The following is a 21,838-nucleotide window of genomic DNA, read 5'->3' as shown; positions in this document are numbered from 1 at the left end:
CAGTCAAATGAACTGCATTATAACTGCATATAAAGTCAAACTCATTCACTTCTCTGTATTACGTGGGAAGTATCCGTGGATATGCTGTGCTTCTGAAATTCAGCACTGGCCATCCCTTCATGTGGAGTTTTTTTGCCTATTTTCTTTGCTTTCCTGAACAAGCCAACTCTGCTCCAAGATTGACTGATTCCATGGGTTCCAACCGCCCTTTGAGATGCCACCAAGTGTCCAGTCTTCATCCTGCTTGACTGATTCAGGACCTCAACATACTCCCTCCCTCAACATCTGCACGCAAACTTGCAATGCACACACATGCGCAATGCAGCACGTGACACACGCACACACATGCGCAATGCAGCACGTGACACACGCACACACACAACACATTGCACATACACACACAATGCACGCAAACACAGCGTGCGCGCACACACACTAGTGGAAACTCTGATTGGAAGACACAGCATTGAAACAGGCACTTTGGCCCAGAGTCCATGGGGGCCATCGATTCACACTAGTTCTGCTATCCAACTATTGCATCCACTCCCAACACACTAGAGGTCATTTAACCTACAAACCTTCTCTACGAGCTGCACCACTGTGCCGTTCCTTAATATTTACTGACCACGCTCAGGAGGTGTTAGGACAAAAGCTACATTCAAGTTGCTGTCTGAAATCAGCTGCGCAGATTTTGGCCAAACAGGATCCCATTTAGTGCATCTCCCACGAGTCAATTCCAAAGATTCTTGAAACACTTAGTTCAGGAAAAAAAACAGTGCAACAGCTATTCCACTCTGCAGTTGTTGCACCATTAACAAATAGCTTTTGTGTGACCACTCACTATTTGATACTGATTGACACTAGGCACTGGATTATTAATTCTGCATTAAAACCACTCAAACATCATCAATCTATCAATTCAGGTATAGAAACATAGAAACATAGAAAATAGGTGCAGGAGTAGGCCATTCGGCCCTTCGAGCCTGCACCGCCATTCACCACCGTCATCCAACAGTATCCTGTACCTTCCTTCTCTCCATACCCCCTGATCCCTTTAGTCACAAGGGCCACATCTAACTCCCTCTTAAATATAGCCAATGAACTCACCTCAACTACTTTCTGTGGCAGAGAATTACACAGATTCACCGCTCTCTGTGTGAATTTTTCTTTTCTCATATCGGTCCTAAAAGATTTCCCTCTTATCCTTAAACTGTGACCCCTTGTTCTGGACTTCCCCAACATCGGAAACAATCTTCCTGCATCTAGCCTGTCCAACCCCTTAAGAATTTTGTAAGTTTCTATAAGATTCCCCCCCTCAATCTTCTAAATTCTAGCGAGTACAAGCCAAGTCTATCCAGTATCCCTGCTTGCTTGTGTTTGGCAGCCAAATTCAGTTACTACGATCAATGTCATATTTCTGTTAGTTTGACATTGTTCACTGTGGTTTTAGACGTACCTGAAGCCAGAGGTCGGATCCATTCTTTGCTATTGAGGTCAAGCCGCCAGAGGTCATTGAATGCTGCATTGCAACTGCTTTGAGTGCAACCCCCAAAGACGTACATAGACTGATTGGCATCATAGTAACAAGCACCTGGAATTAAAGACATTGAACAGTGTTTGACATTAGTTCGGTGTGGAGAAGCTAGGGAGAGGGAGGAATAGAGGAGAATCAATTTTCTTGAAAAAACTGCTAAACTGTCACACTATCTTAATGATATTCTATCGCTACACTGAATTCCAGTAAATAGGACTCCAAGGTAGACAAAAATGTTGGGGAGACTCAGCGGGTGCAGCAGCATCTATGGAGCAAAGGAAATAGGCAACGTTTCGTCCCGAAACGTTGCCTATTTCCTTCGCTCCATAGATGCTGCTGCACCCGCTGAGTTTCTCCAGCATTTTTGTCTACCTTTGATTTTCCAGCATCTGCAGTTCCGTCTTAAATAGGACTCCAAACTTGTACTTACAATCAGATATGCAAATGTGTTTATCGTCAATGCTGCTGCTAAATTCAAGCTTAGAATAAGATATTGAAACAAGTATGCTTGTACACATCGACAAGTTATTGACAATTATACATTCCATGTCAAATTAGAGGCAATCAATAACAATAATCTGGGCAAGGGACGCTGCAATGCCACTAGTTGGGAGAAAGGTATAGTGTATAGCCTACAATTGTAAATAATATATACTAAAGCAGTTTTCATTAAAATGAGAAAAAATACCAAAAATCATAAAATCGGAACTTGAAAATAGGGATACATTTGTCAGCACCTTGCGGTCCATTCATCCATCATTTGAAATATAAACAGAAAATGCTGAAAAACACTCAGCAAGTCAGGGAGCATTTGTGGAGGGGGGAAAATACAGTTAACGTTTCTTATCTTTGACCGTCAGAACATTTCCCGCATTTTCTGTTTTTATTTCACATTTCCAGCATCTGCAGTTTTCATTTTATTGCTAGTATCGATCATTTAGACAACAGACAATAGACTATAGATGCAGGAGTAGGCCATTCGGCCCTTCAAGCCAGCACCGCAATTCAATGTGATCATGGCTGATCAGTACCCCGTTCCTGCCTTCTCCCCATATCCTCTGACTCCGCTATTTTTAAGAGCCCGATCTGGCTCTCTCTTGAAAGCATCCAGAGAACCCTCCTCCACCGCCCTCTGAGGCAGAGAATTCCACAGACTCACCACTCTTTGTGAGAAAAAGTGTTTCCTCGTCTCCGTTCTAAATGGCTTACTCCTTATTCTTAAACTGTGGCCCCTAGTTCTGGACTCACCCAACATTTAATCTCACTTCACTTACAGGCAACCCTAGGTTGCGATATCTACATTTGCAAAGATTACTATTAAAGGCTAAAGATAGACACAAAATGCTGACATAACTCAGCTGGTCAGGCAGCATCTCTGGAGAAAAGGAATCTCTGGGGTGACGATTTGGGTTGAGACCTTTTTGTGTCTATCTTCGGTGTAAACCAGCATCTGCAGTTCCTTCTCCCACTTAATAAATGCTAAATACCTCATACAGGTGCACAACCTTTTATCCGAAAGCCTTGGGACCAGACACATTTCGGATATCGGACATTTTCGGGTTTCGGAATGGAAGATTTTTAGCGTAGATTAGGTAGGTAGCGCTGGCGGCTTGGAAAGTCTGGAGCGGCTGCCTCCTCCCCGGAGACCGGGGAATCATTGTAAATCATTGCTTAAATGTTAGTTTGGAGGGATTTTATGTGGTGGGGGTGAAGGGGGGAACTTTAATTCTTAGTCCCCTACCTGGTCAGAGAGGCGGGGAGCGGGCAATGCCTTACCGGGTCGCCGTGCAGTACTGTGCCGCGGCTCCCACATCACAGAGCTGGGGCTGTGACCGGCTGCGCTGGATTTGGATTTGTAGCGCCGCGCAGCCAGGGGTAGAGTTCGCCGTGGTCGGAGCTACAACCGGCGCCGCCCGTGGCTGGACCACCGCAGCCCGGACCGCTGTGGGCCGCGGCTCCCAACATCGTGGAGCTGGGGCTGCGGTGGGCCGGCCACGGGCGGCGCCGGTTGTAGCTCCGACCACGGCGAACTCTACCCCTGGCTGCGCGGCGCTACAAATCCAAATCCAGCGCGGCCGGCCACAGCCCCAGCTCCGCGATGTTGGGAGCCGCGGCACAGCTGTCCGGAGCTTACTGCACGGCGACCCCGTAAGGCATTGCCCGCTCCCCGCTTCTCCGACCAGGTAGGGGACTAAGAATTAAAGTTCCCATCCAAAAGCCCACCAAACTAACTGACTAACATTTAAGCAATGATTTACAATGATTCCTACCCTCCCGCGCAATATACACTCACCCAATATACTCTCACCTTCTCTTTTATGAATGGGGATTTAGTTCCCCTTTGTTGGAGGACCGACTGGAGGTTCCGCTGTCACCTCTGCGGGCCGCCCTCGGTGAACGTTTTCAAGGACCTTTCTTCAAGGACCGAAAAAATGTCCGCTATTCGGAGGTTTTCGCTATTTGGATCTTCGGATAAAAGGTTGTGCACCTGTACTTCAAATAAGATCATTCCATGACCACATAGGTACCCTGGACTTGCCTAATAATCGCTTCATGATATTTACACAACATTACATACCTATTAGTTGTGAAAAAATGCCCGCAAAATATTTACTGATCAGTACGACTTTCACAAAAATGATGGTACTTGCAGCTTGTTATTTTAACTTAGAAAACAAGGACACAAGGACTTATCACTTAAGCATGTCATGGGAAAATATTGCACGATTTAAATGCAGGTGCATCACCTGCAATAGATGGCACCCACCAACATTAATGCTAAATTCTCCTGAATGATAGAAATCAGATATAAAAACAGAATACACGGGAAACATGTCAGATCAGGCAAGCATCAAGAAAATGAAAAACAACGTGAACATTTCAGGTCAATGATTTTCAATCAGTTCTCATGAAAGGTCATCGATCGGAAATGCCATCTCCGTTCCTCTCTCCTTAGTTCTGGCCGTCCCTGGGTTACAAATGGGTTCTATTTTTTCAGACATCCATAAGTCAATTTTGTCAGAAAAGACTCAAAAAATCATTCGATAGGGTAACAGTACCTCCACAGTATTGCAATGAATGACATCAAGAGCACACAAGACTGATATGAAATAAGTTACGAAAAGTGGAGAGTTTTGCCATGTACAATGCCCTCCACGATGTTTGGGACAAAAAAAAAAAAACACTGGTTAGCCGCAAAAATAGGATGGCCAGGTTACAGTTTGCCAAGTACTTAAAAGAGCAACCACAGTTCTGGAAAAAGGTCTTGTGGACAAATGAGACGAAGATTAACTTATATCAGAATGATGGCAAGAGCAAAGTATGGAGGAGAGAAGGAACTGCCCAAGATCCAAAGCATACCACCTCATCTGTGAAACACGGTGGTGGGGGTGTTATGGCCTGGGCATGTATGGCTGCTGAAGGTACTGGCTCACTTATCGTCATTGATGATACAACTGCTGATGGTAGTAGCATAATGAATTCTGAAGTGTATAGACACATCCTATCTGCTTCAAACAGGTTCAAACAAATGCCTCAAAACTCATTGGCCAGCAGTTCATTCTACAGCAAGGCAATGATCCCAAACATACTGCTGAAGCAACAAAGGACTTTTTCAAAGCTAAAAAATGGTAATTTCTTGAGTGGCCAAGTCAATCACCTATCTGAACTCAATTGAGCATGCCTTTTATATGCTGAAGAGAAAACTGAAGAGGACTATCCCCCAAAACAAGCATAAGCTAAATATGGCTGCAATACAGGCCTGGCAGAGCATCACCAGAGAAGACACCCAGTAACTGGTGATGTCCATGAATCACAGACTTCAAGCAGCCATTGCATGCAAAGGATACGCAACAAAATACTAAACATGACTACTTTCATTTACATGACATTGCTGTGTCCCAAACATTATGGTGTCCTGAAATGGGGGGGGGGGACTGTGTATAAACACTGCTGTCATTTCTACATGGTGAAACCAAAATGTATAAAAATGGCCTTTATTAAAATCTGACAATGTGCACTTTAACCACGTGTGATTTTTTTCTATTACAAATCTCAAATTGTGGAGTACATAGGCAAATAAATAAATGACGGGTCTTTGTCCCAAACATTATGGAGGGCACTGTGTATGTCCATTAGACCTTTGAATTTAATATTATGGGAGCTTGTTCGTATGTACGGGTGCCGATGTGTTCGGGGATATAACCGGGGAACAGCCTATACTCGGAAAAATGCTTCAGAAAAGATTGTGCAATGGTGAACTTTTATTTGGAGATTATAATTCCTTGATCAAAGTTTGTACTAAGCTTGAGATTTATTTATATTCATATCACGCCAAAGCTCCATCAATATTAACTTCATCTAAAGATTGCAGCAGTAAACATAAACTTGGACAATGTGAAAAAGTATATTGGAATTATTAATTGAACTAAAAATCAAACTAAGATCATCGCATTGGATGTGATCTTCTAATAATGTCCGAATACATCCCATTGATAAGGATCATTAAAATGTGGAAGCTCTTCAATTGAAAAAACGATGAATGGAACCGATGCTGACTAGCTAGCCACTAATTAATGTGCAGCCGCAGGAATTTACTGTGGGTTTTTCCTCTTCATGATGTACTATTGAAATAAATGATGATATAATGACATATAGCTAGCTGGTCAAGTGAGGAGCATGAAGAATTAACAGTATTGATGGAGACTTGGCTTGAAAACATAAACAAGCCCCAAGCTTAGAACGAACGTTGATCAAGGAACCACAATCTCCTAATAAACGTTAGAATCAATAGCAAAAAAGAACTTGAAGGTTTTTCCTACTTAAAGGAGCCAAAACACAGAAGATAAACTGATACTTAAGGGATTCTCAAGGCTACAAACACCTTTGCCTTTTAACTTCTCTGAGTCAATGTCTTATGTGGGGAAAGTATTAAAATGATGAGGACCACAGAAACATATTTCCCTTGTTGCTCAAATGAGACAAAAGAACATACTAACTTCCTTATAAGTTTCAATGGATATTTTCAGAGAAATACTAAATAAACCTAAGATAGACACAAAATGCTGGAGTAACAGTGGGACAGGCAGCACCTCTGGATAGAAGGAATGGGTGACGTTTCGGGTCGAGACCCTTCTTCAGACTGAGAGTCAAGGGGAGGGAAACGAGAGATGGACTTTGCATTGCTGAATAAACTGCTGACATTCACCATGTCATCGAAAAATACATGACATTAAAGATATTATGGGTTACCATCCCCTGCAACACCCACAGAACCCCACACAATCCCAGTCATAGTTAGCATTTTGGGGGCGCAGGAGGGAAGTGTAGAGATACAAAAGAGAAGGACACAACTATTCTTGAAAGTTCTTCAATAACAATTCCTCACGATCAGAGATTAATGTCTTTCAAGGAATCTTTTATCTATAGGTCAGCATAGTTGATGAGGACATGCAGGTCTTCCTCAGAACACTGAGAAAATTCGGCATTTTTCCAATCACTCAACCCAATTTCTACAGATGCACCACAGAAAGCAATTCTATTGGAATGCATCATAACTTGGTTTGGTAACTGCTTTGCCCAAAGCCGCAGGAAGTTACAGAGGGTTTTGGACACAGCCTAGGCCATCACACAGACAAGATTGATAATCTGCATTTTTTTAACCTGCATTTTCTTTGTAGCTGTAACGCTATCTTGTTACTTTCTCTTTTGCAATGCCTGTAGGAGTCATGTATGGAATGATTTACCAGGATACAGGCAAAACAAAGTGTTTCCACTCTACACCTTACAATAATAAATCAATCCCAATACAAACCAAGTATTCGTTGAAAAGAATAATTCTTTCCCATTTTACATACCCAAAACTCTATTCAAAATATCCCCCAAGTGGTAATTCTACAGATTAGCACAAACTTGCGGGTTTGCTCCCGGTACGCAACAAGGTTCAGTTCAATCAACGACACCGATACAATCAGGAGACAACAGACTGCAGTTGCTGGAATCATGAGCAAAATATAAAGTGCTGGGAGAACTCAGTGGGTTAGGCAGCGTCTGTGATGGAAATTGTGTGGCTGTGCAACACACGTCAATAGTTATAATTTTGCCAAATGTCTCCGAGTCTAATGAAGGGTTCACACCCAAAACGTCACCTGTCCATTTCACTCTACAGATGTTGCCAGGCCTGCTGAGTTCCTCCAGCACTTTGTTTTTTTGCACACTAAACCCCATGTCCCATGGTACGAGTTCATTCCAAGAGCTCTCCCGAGTTTGTCCTGATTCGAACGCGGAGATTTACGGTAATGGCCGCTCATCGGTACTCGGGGCTCTCGTGGACATTTTTCATCATGTTGAAAAATCTTCACGTGTCTTCCCGTGCTTACCCGCCGATAGCGAGTCTTCCCGAGTACCTGCCTTTCGCGTTACGAGTCGCTAAGAGACGTCCCCGAGCTCTGACGTACCCGCTACATTCATTCTCCGTGCTTACCACAAGTTTGATTTTTTTTTAATTCGGGAGAGCTCTTGGAATGAACTCGTACCGTGGGACAGGGCTATTATACAATCGCTACTTTAATAAACACTGTCTACCCAGGCCAAAGCAATGGTATTGTGAGATTCTACTTACTGTGTGAGAAGCGCTGGGTAATCGGAGTCCCAGGATATGGATAGGTTCGGCTCTCCCACTGAATATATCCTCCCTGAACAGCTTTTATAAAACCATGATAACACTGGTGAGCCACACCTGGGAGTTAGAGACACAGAAGCTTAGTGGCCTTTTTAATACATAAATAATGAATAAATGTAATTAATAAAATTTTCTCCTTGCCATCCCCTCCCCCTCGTTTCCCGTGAGAAGTTCATTATCAACAACCCACAAATTTTATTACCAATTTATGAAGTTGCATATTGCATGACAATTTTTTTTTTGATTCGGTCTACTTTCTGAAGATGCAGCTAGAATTCGACACAAGATTTGGAAAAATCTATAAAATATTAGAAGTTGCAAAGAAAGATCAAGGAAAAGCTACAAAACTGTAAGTGGGTTAATAAGGGGCCTTTCCACTCATTATCACTACAGTCTCACTGTACACCTGTCCTCTGATGTCCGCCCTCTCTCAGTATCTCCACCTCCGAAAACCCTTCAGTTCCCAACATGCTCCAGCTCCCCACTCCAACATGCTCCAGCTCCCCACCCCTCCACTTCTCCCATTTACCTTGAGCAGGTATGAAGGAGAGACACTCATAAAGAGGTTGTAGGCAAAAATATCTGTCTGCGATTATAGTGTGAGCAGATACATGCATATTGGAAGAGTGGCATCCATGCATCACAGCCTGGTTTCCACCATCTTATGCCTCCTTGCCTTTAAACTATAATGTTCTATCATGATAGCATGGTACAACAATCACCCCCTTGTTTACTGAGATCACCTGGAGCATAAAGATCAACATGGACCACAGCAATAGACCAGAAATATTGCAAAACCATTATGGCCCAAGAACTCAAGACATCTCAACATTGATATTACTGGCCTGAGTGAGGCCTAACGAGCTGGAGAAGGCCAGCAGAAGGAACAAGATGGCAAATACATCAGCTGGCAGAGCAAACTGGAAGTTGAATGGTCTTCATGTGGGTGGCACAGTAGAGTTGTGCCTTACAGTGCCAGAGACTTGGGGTTGATCCTGACTATGGGTGCTGTCTACACAGAGTTTGTACGTTCTCCCTGTGACCTCGTGGGTTTTCTCTGGATGCCCCAGTTTTCTAATTTGGGAAAGGGAGAGCATCTGAGGATACCGGAGGTGCCACAATCATGGCAAGAGATATCCGATTCCAGCAATAACAGAAGAATCTCCCCTTTATCTATCATAGTGAAAGTTAGCATGGAAATCTTCTCAACCACTTACTCCAAGTGACTGAAGAGCATCTTGCATTGTTGCAATGCCAATTATGTCCATTGAAAGCCCATCAAATACAATTTCCATCACCGTACAAACACAAGAACAAAATAGGGAGCTGCATCCATAGTTGAAAATTGAAGTTTTGTGACTTCAAAGAAAACTTTCAAATCATGCACCCGAGCAAGATTGTGGAGAGTTCTTCTCAAATTTGGCTCAACCCTTCATCAATACCTTCTATCCACTTCATGCCATCTGTGAACTTCACTAACAGAGGCACCATGGGCACAGACAGTATAGTGGTGCAGCGGTAGAGTTGCTGCCTTACAGCACCAGAGATCTGGGTTCGATTCTGACTATGGGCACTGACTGGACGGAGTTTGTACGTTCCCCCTGTGACCGTGTGAGTTTTCTCCGGTTTCCTCCCACATTCCAAAGTGCAGGTTTGTAAGTTAAATTTGCCTCCGTGTGTAGAATAGAACTAGTGTGCGGGCCGATCGCTGGTCAGCGTGGACTCGGTGGGCCAAGGGGCCTGTTTATACGCTGTATCTCTAAACAAAACTATCTCTGTACAAAGTGGGTTCAAAAGAAGCTGTGTCATTACAAAAGTCTTCTTCTCAATCTTTCTGCAATATTTCACCTCAACACCAAGCTCCCCACTAGAATTAATCTACTGGACAAGTGGGAATCTGCTCATTCTTCATTGCCCCCATATCCAGAACCAAGATCAGTCTAGCCACAGTCCTGTTTACAGTATACAGATGACGCTAACTTACTCGCACATCAAGTTCCAAACCATCACCGATTTTGTCACTGGAACATTTGACAGGGTAGGTAGGCACAATCAAAACTTCAGCCTAATACCACCCCCTGACAGTCCATGCTAAGATCCCGTGGTACATGGATCAATTCCCATATCTTGGAGCCATATCTCAACGAGTGCAAACATCAATGATAAAATCCATAACTGCCTCTAATACACAAACACAGCATTTGTCCAGCTGACAAAGTGTTTAAAGAGAAAAGGCACCAAACACATGGTCTACAGAGCAGCAGCAATCCATAGCCTCCTCTACGCAGTGGGAGATATAGGCCAGAGGTGCCATTTTAAATTGCCTTAGCAAAATCAAATTCACTGGCAGGATTGACAAACTAATGTCAGCATCCTTTCTCAACTAAGTCCGAGATGCAGGCCACAACATCTGCAAGCCAGGGTCTCTCTTTTTCAACCCCCGCCCCCTCCATTACCTAGACATCACCCTCCCCCAACTTCCTCACTCAAACTTCTACCTACCTTTGTGTTTATCTTGAGTTTCTTCTTCCTTGGTTCACCTTTCCTACCATCTCCCCCATCTGCCCATCACCACTTCCCTACCCACTCATCTTGTCGGTACCATCACCTACCATTCTCCTCCGTCTAACCTCACCCTCTATATATTGGCTATCTTCCCTCTACACACGTAGTCTTGAAGCGGGGAATCAACCCAAAACATTGACCCTCCTTTTGCCTCCACAGATGCTGCTTGATCCGCTGAATTGTTCAAGCAATTTAGTTTTATTATAGTTCCAGCATCTGTAGTCTCTTGTTCCTCCATGCCATATGCGTTCACCATCCTATGTAGTCCTGTGTTGTCACTTTCAGGAAAACTATGGTCTTGAACCCTAAGATCCTTCTGTTCATCAACATTCCTTATCGCCCTACTATTTACTGTATGCGCCCTACCCTGATTTTAATTTCCAAAAACGTATCATTCCACACTTGTCAAGATTAAATTCCATCTGCCAATGCTCTGCCTAATTTGCATCAGATTTATATCCTGCTGCAGCTTTAGAAATATTTCTTGCTGTTCATAACACCATCAATTTTTATGCCTTGGCGAACTTACTAATCACAGATCTGATGGGAACAATCACAGAAAATAGTAATCAAATCAATCTACCCACCAGAACCATTGAGATGCATCTGCAGCAGGTTCTGCAGATACTGAATTGGGCTCATTAGTTACCTCAGAATTCACAGGACTAACAAAAACAAGTCATTCCCAAAGGACTGCACATGAAGACAACTCTTGCGCAGTGAAGCATCAGACAGGCTTCCTCGTAAACGTTCAATACAGCACGAAGACTGACACAGATCTACTACAGAGGTTTCATATTGGAGGGAAAATTCAGTGCTCATAATGGAAGATTCACAGGCTCTCGACTCCAACAAATTGCATGGATCAAATGAAAAGGCTCACAGACTTGGTGTCTACATCACATTACTTTTTAAAAACATATTGCTATGAATAAATTCTTTAGTGTTGTGAAGACAATGATACAAAAGATATTTAAGATAAAGACCAGGAAATTGTGAAAAGGAAAAGGTGGAGTAACTCAAAAAACAGTTATATTATGGGAAAAGGATATAATTAGGGTGTTGCAAACAGGTCCAAGAAATTATGTTATTTTAGGAAATGGTTTATAGTGGAAAAAGTACTGCCTGTCTATCAAAAAGGAACCAGTTTATTGCTGTACTTGACCTTTGCTTGCTCATAGAAATGCCATGCTCCTGCAGTCAACTCAAGTTCAATCTCTTGTCTTTTCACTTATAAATTATAAACATTTTGATCTTACTCCCAAATTTTATCCCACTCCAAACCTTTATTCTGAACCATGTTGCATACCTTTAATGAGTCGATACCACTGTTTACAAACAAGAGCAGCTGTTTTGTGCTCTTGGTACGGTGATAAAAAGGACAAGATGTATTCCAACACCTCCTCAGGCAATTCTAACATTGACCGGTTATGCCTCATTTCTTCAACTTCCAATTCGACGTGAGCTTCTTCGTCTTGCTCCATGGGCCCGTCCAATACTTCTTCTGTGTCCATGGCAATAAAACTGTCATCCTCACTGTCCGATGAACTGGCCATCGCATGCCACTCTGGATTGTAAATGAGAGATGTAGGTTGAAAACATTAACTCTCAGAAACAATAAGCACCCTTGCACAAAAGACTAAATAATGAAATACTCAATGTTAATACCAATGAAATCACCCAGATACTGGTAATATAACTATTGAGTGGTCCAAGGTCAAACTCCATCTACCTTTTCTCCTGCTTCTTCAGAGTCTTGAGCACCGCCAGCTACATATAGAATACTTTATCTCCCCATAGTTCACGTCATCACTGCAAGGTTAAAAACCTCATATCTCAGATGACTCAAACTTTCTTTCTTGAAATTTCATGTTCATAAGTGATAGGAACAGAATTAGGCCATTCGGCCCATGAAGTCCACTCTGCCATTTAATCATGGCTGATCTATCTATCCATCTTAACCACATTCTCCTGCCTTCTACCCATAACCTCTGACACCCGTATTAATCATGAAGTCAAAATGATCACGTTGTCAAAATTTAACAGGACCTAACTCTTCTCTTGCACAAGTATTGTCTGTGGTTTGATGGAGTCAGTAATCTAATATGTCATTGGAGCTCACAATTTCCCCACTTCATGGAATCATGCAACTGTTGTCAGATGAGGGCAGTCATAGTAATTGAAGGATAGAGTCAGAAGGCATGGAAACAGGCCCTTCGCCCAACTTGCCCATTCTAACCAAGGTGATCCATCTATACTAGTCCCACCTGCCTGCCGTTTGGCCCATATCTCTAAAACTTTCCTATCCCTGTACCTGTCCAAATGTCCTTTTGCAAAAATGGAAAAGTAAAGAGCAGGACAAACAAAAAGATTGGAAATGAAGCCAAAACGCTCAGGTTTTGGACATCTTGCCTATCTATGCAACACAGAGAGAGAATCCACCAGATATCTAATCATCCTACTCAGCCGGCAACCCTTGGATGAAAACCTCGCGACTGTGACATTCTGCATTTGGTTTATAATCCCTTCGTTATCTGCAACTCAACATTTAGATCTACTTTGTAAAACTCAATGCATCCACCTTATGGAGTAATAAACTGCAGTTAAAATTATTACTGTAAAGTTGTAATAAATTATTATTATTATTGTGATGCCTCAAAATCATCTCGGGGTCTTTCACCGCTGACATCCATGTATTTTCTCTCTTTTTGGGAAAGGTCGAAGCTACACCAGTTTAGGGAAGATAGAAAGAAGCAGTCCTACAGAGACAGGCACACCAGGAAAAAGTCACACACAACAGGGAGAGGGATAGACAGAGTTGACGTGGATAAGCTTTTTCCATTGAGAGTAGGGAAGATTCAAACAAGAGGACATGATTTGAGAATTAAGGGACAAAAGTTTAGGGGTGACATGAGGGGGAAATTCTTTACTCAGAGAGTGGTAGCTGTGTGGAATGAGCTGCCAGTGGAAGTGGTTGAGGCAGGTTCAATTTTATCATTTAAAAATAAATTGGATAGGTATATGGACGGGAAAGGAATGGAGGGTTATGGTCTGAGTGCAGGTAGATGGGACTAGGTGAGAGTAAGTGTTCGGCACAGACTAGAGGGGCCGAGATGGCCTGTTTATGTGCTGTAATTGTTATATGGTTAACAGTGAAATATCTGACAGTACTCTCCAGTATCATGTTCAAAATGCTCGGTCATCACACAGCCATTGTTCAGAAAAATGAACCCTGTCACCGCAGTGATGGATCCTCTCACACGTCACAGCGACGGCAACACAGAAAGCTTCATGTATACCTTTGCAACAAACTCCACATTCAGAAAGTCAACACACCAACATTTCCCAGGCTTACATAGAATGGCCTGAAATTTTGCAGGAACAAATGGTTGTGTATGAAATCTCTCGATTCATCTGACCCACTAGATGAAATAAATGTTTTTACCCTGCCAAGGAGGGAATGGGGTCAACCAAAAGCTACACACAAACCAGGAGTATAACCAAGCATTTCAAAAAGAACCAAATCTCCCCACAGCCCTGCAGATAATGGTGCTGTGTTTAAAGTTAGGTTTGCAGTTTGAATCCAAATTCCCAGAATGAGAACTTAAGAAATAAGCAAGAATAGGCCATTTGCCCCCTTGTGCCTGCTCAACCTTCCCAATAAGATCATGGCTGAATTTTTATATCTTCTTGTAGTGACCCAAATTCCCTCGATTCCCTTAATATCTAAAAATGTATCGATCATGTATCTTGAGCATATTCGTAACTGAGCCTCACAGCAAGAGAAGTTCTATACATTCACTACCTTCAACTTGAAGAAATTCTTCTCATGTCTGTCCTGAATGGCCAACATCTTATTTTGAAATTATAATCCCTGCTTCTAGACACCCCTTCCAAAGGAAACTTCAACTCTGCTTGTACCCTTTCTTGCCCCTTAAGAGTTCCATATGTCTCAATGAAATCACTTCTCGTTTTATAACTTCTGACTATAAAACCTCGCCTGCTTACTCTGTTTATATGACAAAGTTACCATTCCATAAATCAATCCAGTGAACTTTAAGGGCCTGTCCCACTTACACCATTTTTTCGGCGACATGTCGCGGGGTGACGCCTGTTTGGTCGTGAGTAGTCGCCCAAAGAGTCATACCTTTTTCTGGTGGCCGCTGGATTTTCAACATTTTGAAAATTTTCGGCAAGCTGTTGCGGCTATGACGGGTGCCGAAAAAAAGTCGCCTAAAATAATTGCCTAAGTGCGACAGGCCCTTTACTGCACTCACAAACATAAGTACACCCTCCTTCAGGTAGGGAAATAGCAAACTATACCAATATTTCAGATGATGTCTGAACGGGGCTCTATATAATTTGAGCAAGAGGTCTTTTGCACTTTCGCAATAAAAGTCAATGTAACATTTGCTTTCCTAAGATAGACACAAAGTGCTGAAGTAACTCAGCGGGTCCAGGCAGCATTTCTGGAGAATAAGGATGGGTGACCCTTCTGCAGACTGAATGTAGGGGGGGGGGGGGGGGGGGGTGAAGAGCTGGAGGTGAGAATAGACCAGGACCAGTCAAGTCCAGCCACAAATAACTTCAGGCAGAGTGGTTCGGGAAGGTGTGATCTTCACAGGGAAACAATGTAGACAGCTGTGGAACTAGTAAAACAACTTGGGTGGAGGAAGGGGGCGGGGGGAGTGTCGTCCAACACATAATCCATTTTATTTCCTAATTGTTTACCGAATCCCCATATAATTCCCAGCAATTCATGTTCTAAGATACCCTGATCCTTCCGCATACCCACACCTTTCCATCTCTCAAAATATACAAGGAAGAAAATACAACTTTCATTTTGTGTTATACTGTTAATTCCTGAATTTTATAAAAAGTCACACGGCAATCTCATTTCTTTTCTAATTTTAGTGAATGTAAAACCATGAATGGAAGTCTACACTGCCCATTAGATACATTCCTTCCACAACCACATTATCAAGCTAATGTCCAAAACTTCAAAAGGTTGATGGGTGAATTGGCCACTTGTAAAATGCCCCTGCATGGATAAGCTGTGGGTAAATTTAGTGGTCGGGTGGTGGGGGGGATGTGGGGAGAATACAATGGGATTGCAAAGATTGAGTGTAAAAATGAGTGCTTGATCATTGATAAACGACTGTGTTAAAAGGTCTGTTTCCACTTCAACAGTCTGACTCCATTACTGTTATTTATCATCATTACCATTCTATCCCGGCCAATTCTACTGATTACATTGTGTCAATAGAAACCAGAGGGATCAATGGATCTCTCAATGGAATGTCTGACTGCATCTTGCACCTATCCCTATATTTTACAAGCAGCCTGGTGAGAGAGTTTTGATGGATTGTCTTTGTTCCTCTGTTTTGTTTTAATTACAGGGGTTCTCCTATCACACAGACCAGACTAACCACCAATGACACCATCTATACTTCACACTACCTCAGAAAAGCAACCAACATTATTCACATTCAAAGACTTATCCCACCCTGGTCATTCCTTCTCGCTGCTCCCGTCCGGCAGAAGATCCAGAAGTTTAAAAGCACGCACCGCCAGACTTAGGAACAGCTTTGTCCCCTCTGATATCAGGCTTCTGAACCATGCTTCCACAAACTAGGGTATTGTCCAATTCACCTCTACCCCATTGAGGAAATTGTGCTTTATCTATAGAGCTGATGCGCTACAATGCTGAGTACATTTTGCACTCTGCATGTTTCCCTTTGTGCTGTCTATTGTACTTGAGTTTGATTTGATTGTACTTATGTATATTATATCTGATCTGATTGGATAGCATGCAAAACAAAGCATTTCAATGTACCTCGGTAAAGTTAAACTTCAGAGGAAATGTTGGATCCCTTCAAATAAACATTGGAGTTAAAAACTTACCACAACTTTCCAACCAAACAAAAATTCCAACAGTTTGTATAGGTTCGTGTTTGCAGAATAAATATGAATGACATGAAGTCACAAAAAGGGGAGTGGGTGATACATTCCTTCAAGCTTTTCCTGCCATTCAATTGTGGCCAATTTGTACTTCAACTAATTTACCTATTCACATTCCCTATTCATTGAAAGGCCAGGCTAACAATAACCCAAACCTTCAATTGGTCTAACACATTCAGAGCATTTTTTGGCAGCGTGATGAGATGGGAGGGGAAGAGAAATCCGATACCAGACTTCCAGTGTCCTTTGACGAGAGGAAAAAAAACTTCCTGATTTCATCCCTAAATGGCCACACTCTAATTTTATTATTCCCTCTATTCTGCATTCCTCTGCCAGAGAAAACAGTTTCACTGTATCTGCTCCATTTTAACGTTTTAAATACGTCAATTGGCTCACCTCTCAACTTTCTAAGCTCGAGGGATTAGCAAGTTTACATGAAATATTTCCATTTAAATCCTGGCATAATTCTGGTGAATCCGTAATGTAGTCTTTTCAAGACCAATTATATATTTCGGAGATCCTGTAGCCAAAATTGAACACGGAAAACCAGATGAGATCCAACCTAGGTTCTCAGTAACCGAGGATTGGATCCACATTTCTGAACTCCAATCCTTTTGAAATGAAGGATAATATTCCATTACCCTTTTAGTTATTTTGGAAACGGAAGCTTCTAGTGGCAGAACAGGGCAGCAGGTGACGTAATGTTACAAAATATACTACTAAGTGCCAACTATTTAGATTTCTAATGTGCAGTACAACTTATTTATTTTCTACCCAATTCAGCACACTAAACATTATCCAGAGACTGAGGGAGATTTCTGGAGAACATGGATAGGCGACATTTTAGGTTGTGACACCTTCTTCAGTTTGAACACAAAAACATTGCCTATACATGTCCTTCATAGATGCTGTCTGACCTGCTGAGTTACTTCAGCATTTTGTGTTCTACACAAGACTCCAGCATACGCAGTTCCTTCTGTAACCAAAATATCACCCTTGTTTTACAAACTGGAAAAGGATGTTGGAAAAACCCATTGGGAGTTGGCAGTAGAAACAAGGAACTGCAGATGCTGGTTTACCAAGGAAAGACACAAAATGCTAGATTAACTCAAATCAGTTTGAAGAAGGGTCCTGACCCGAAAAGTTACTTATCCATGTTCTCCAGGGATGCTGCCAGACCCGTTGAGATACTCCAGCACTTTGTATCTTTCCTTGGGAAATAGCTGAATCATTTTCATGATTTAAATGAACAATGTAAACACTCACATGCACTTTGTTACCATTGTAACAATTCTACAAAGTATGGTTAGTTTAATAATAACCATTTCAAATATATAAACTCAGTTCTCAGATGTCATCCGAGACTCAAATGATGTAGTTCTGGCTGGTTCAAAATAAAATGTTTTCTCTTTTCAAGACATTTGCAGATTTTTTTAAACAATAGAACAAATATGGGAGGTACACAAAAATGCTGGAGAAACTCAGCGGGTGCAGCAGCACCTGTGGAGCGAAGGAAATAGGCAACATTTCGGGCCGAAACCCTTCTTGAGAACACATATGGGATTGTTTTGGTTGAACAACCGAACTACACTTTTTTTTTAAACAAATCTTACAAGACTCCCAACCATTATTGTAAAGCAGTCCATCAGATGATTAATTTCTATTAAACAAGAATGATCGGTTTCATTGCTAATACTCATCTGATTTGACCACTTAGATCTTTTAGGGTTAAACTGAAAAGGAGTCCTCCTCACCCTAGAAATTCATAAACAAACTGGACCAAAATAGAGTCTCAACATTGCCTGACTATCACGACAATTTCTCAATGTAATGCTCTGTACATAGCAAAGAAAATCTGATAATATCCCACGGATATGGGCCAAATGCAGGCAAATGTGACGAGCTTAGATGGGACATCTTGACCGGCATGGACGAGATGGGCCAAAGGGCCCGTTTCCTTGCTATATGACTCTATGACACACCTTCTCTGCCACATTACAGATACAATAATTCATTGTTACTCCCTATTAATATTTTGTGTTTCACAACTGTGCCTTCATGTTGAACTTATATCCAAAAACTACTTCCTTGCATTATAGTTATGTTATAGCAAGTAAGAAGTTATTGGTCTATCTGGGACATATGACAATAAAACATTCTTGACTCTTGTTACTATTGTCCCTTATCCACAACCTTGATATAACAAAAATTACTTAATAGGATTCATTCGCCATCACTTTTTGGACCCACATCACAGGATAATATTGGCTTCTCTAACACTCTGTATTCAAGCTCCATGTCCCAGTTATAGGGATAGAATGGATCTCAATGCAGGTGAACTTTGCATCTGACCCTAGACCACGGGCCCTACGGAGCTGCCACTGGCATGTGGCCAACACCGTTCTCTGGCTTCCTGTACAAAGGGCCAGACACCGGCCCAGAGTAGCCACAACCCACAGTCAGCAACCTGCTGAACCCTCCCTGATGGGGCTTGGCCCATTCCCAGGCTCCAGCCCTCAATCTCCCTTCCCCTCGCCCCCTTCTTTCCTCCCATCCCACCCCCTCTCTCCTTCTCCCCTACCCTCCTCCACCCCTACCCCTCTCCCTCATCCCTTCCTCCTCGCCGTCCCCCCCTCTCCTCTCCTCTCCCCATCCCACCCTCATCCTCGCCTTTGCCCTCCACCCATTCCCCATCCCACCCTCATCCTCGACCCTTCCCTCACTCTCCCCCCTCCCCCTCACCGGCCCAGCTCGTTGCCCTCCTCCCCGCCGCCCGGCCGTGTGCGCTGAAGGGGCCGCCTCGCCGCAGCCGCAGCAGCCACTGCTCCCGGAGGCCGAGCCGCGTGTGGCGACGCTACCGTGATCCCCGACCGACCGGCCGGCCGCCTGCCCTCCTTCCCTCCCACCCTCCCACCTACCGGCGCCTCCCGCCCTCACTCGCACAGCTCCGCCATCTTCCGCCACAACCAACAGCGGCGGCGGCGGCGCGCACGCGGGGTAGCGCGTCACAGCCGCGCGCGCGCACGTGCCCCCACTGGCGGCGGCGACGGCGACGCGCACGCACGCACGCGGGCAGGCGGAGGCACGCGTACACGTCACAGGCGCGCTAGGCGGGCGCGCGTACACGTCACAGGCGCGCTAGGCACACACAGTACACACACACAGTACACACACACACACATTAGTACACACACACACACAGTACACACACACAGTACACACACACACAGTACACACACACACAGTACACACACACACAGTACACACACACAGTACACACACACAGTACACACACACAGTACACACACACAGTACACACACACACAGTACACACAGTACACACACACAGTACACACACACAGTACACACACACACACAGTACACACACACACACAGTACACACAATACACACAGTACACACACACACACAGTACACACACACACACAGTACACACACACACACAGTATACACACACACACAGTACACACACACACAGTACACACACACACAGTATACACACACACAGTACACACACACACAGTACACACAGTATACACACACACAGTACACACACACGCACACAGGGTACACACACAATCATGGTACACACACACACACATGGTACACACACAGCACAGTACACACACACACACAGTACACACACACACACAGTACACACAATACACACAGTACACACACACACACAGTACACACACACACACAGTACACACACACACACAGTATACACACACACACAGTACACACACACACAGTACACACACACAGTATACACACACACAGTACACACACACACACACACAGTACACACACACACAGTACACACACACAGTACACACACACAGTATACACACACACAGTACACACACACACACAGTACACACACCCAGTACACACACACACACAGTACACACACACACAGTACACACACACAGTACACACACACACACACAGTACACACATACACACAGTACACACACACACACAGTACACAGTACACACACAGTACACACACAGTACACACACACAGTACACACACACACAGTACACACACACAGTACACACACACACAGTACACGCACACAGTATACACACAGTACACACACACACAGTACACACGCACACAGTACACACACACACACAGTACACACTTCATCGGTGGCAGAGGAAAGAAGGGAATGTTGGATACAAGTGGCAGACTTCCTCTGTGGCCTTGGGACAAAACAGCCTTTTAACATCATGGACTTCTGATGAAAGAGCAACTCTGACATTATCCTATATTTTCCATTTAACTGTGGACTAGTCTGCCATTCATTTATTATTTTCATTTACATAGAAACATAGAAATTAGGTGCAGGAGTAGGCCATTCGGCCTTTCGAGCCTGCACCGCCATTCAATATGATCATGGCTGATCATCCAACTCAGTATCCTGTACCTGCCTTCTCTCCATACCCCCTGATCCCTTTAGCCACAAGGGCCACATCTAACTCCCTCTTAAATATAGCCAATGAACTGGCCTCAACTACCTTCTGTGGCAGAGAATTCCAGAGATTCACCACTCTCTGTGTGAAAAATAATTGGAAGACTGCCTTAAAGGAACTGATTTGTGCAGAAGGAATTTGGGGCGGCATGATGGTAGAGTTGCTGCCTCCCAGCTTCAGATTGGCAATAGACAATAGGTGCAGGAGTAGGCCATTTGGCCCTTCGAGCCAGCACCGCCATTCAATGTAATCATGGCTGATCATCCCCAATCAGTACCCCGTTCCTGCCTTCTCCCCATATCCCCTGACTCCGCTATTTTTAAGAGCCCTATCTAGCTCTCTCTTGAAAGCATCCAGAGAACCTGCCTCCACCACCCTCTGAGGCGGTGGAGGCAGGTTGATACCTGGGTTGATCCTGACTGTCTGCATGTAGTTTGTACGTGAGGGGAGCAGAGAGGATCATTGGCGTCTCCCTACCCTCGGTACAAGAACTGTTCCAGAGCCGCTGTCTGAAAAAAGCTGTGAGAATAGCTAAGGACAAACTGCACCCCCTCCACACACACCTGGATCTCCTGCCATCAGGCAAGAGATACCGTAG

General features: G+C 43.6%; 1 protein-coding gene across 1 annotated transcript in view; it reads right to left on the bottom strand.

Annotated features, from left to right (window-relative positions):
* The window catches only part of fbxo42 (F-box protein 42), a 35,196-nt gene extending 15,431 nt beyond the window's left edge, over nucleotides 1-19,765 (bottom strand). The window contains exons 1-4 of the mRNA XM_033048344.1: nucleotides 19,658-19,765; nucleotides 12,088-12,345; nucleotides 8,154-8,270; nucleotides 1,457-1,591 (exon numbers count right to left, since the gene is read on the bottom strand). Coding sequence (XP_032904235.1) covers nucleotides 1,457-1,591; nucleotides 8,154-8,270; nucleotides 12,088-12,334 — 499 coding nt within the window. The 5' untranslated portion in view covers nucleotides 12,335-12,345; nucleotides 19,658-19,765. The remainder of the gene's footprint in view (nucleotides 1-1,456; nucleotides 1,592-8,153; nucleotides 8,271-12,087; nucleotides 12,346-19,657) is intronic.
* Nucleotides 19,766-21,838: the final 2,073 nt, after the last annotated feature.

This window comes from Amblyraja radiata, chromosome 31 (genome assembly GCF_010909765.2).
Source record: "Amblyraja radiata isolate CabotCenter1 chromosome 31, sAmbRad1.1.pri, whole genome shotgun sequence".
NCBI classification, from domain to species: domain Eukaryota; kingdom Metazoa; phylum Chordata; class Chondrichthyes; order Rajiformes; family Rajidae; genus Amblyraja; species Amblyraja radiata.
This window is presented reverse-complemented; position numbering and strand designations above follow the sequence as displayed.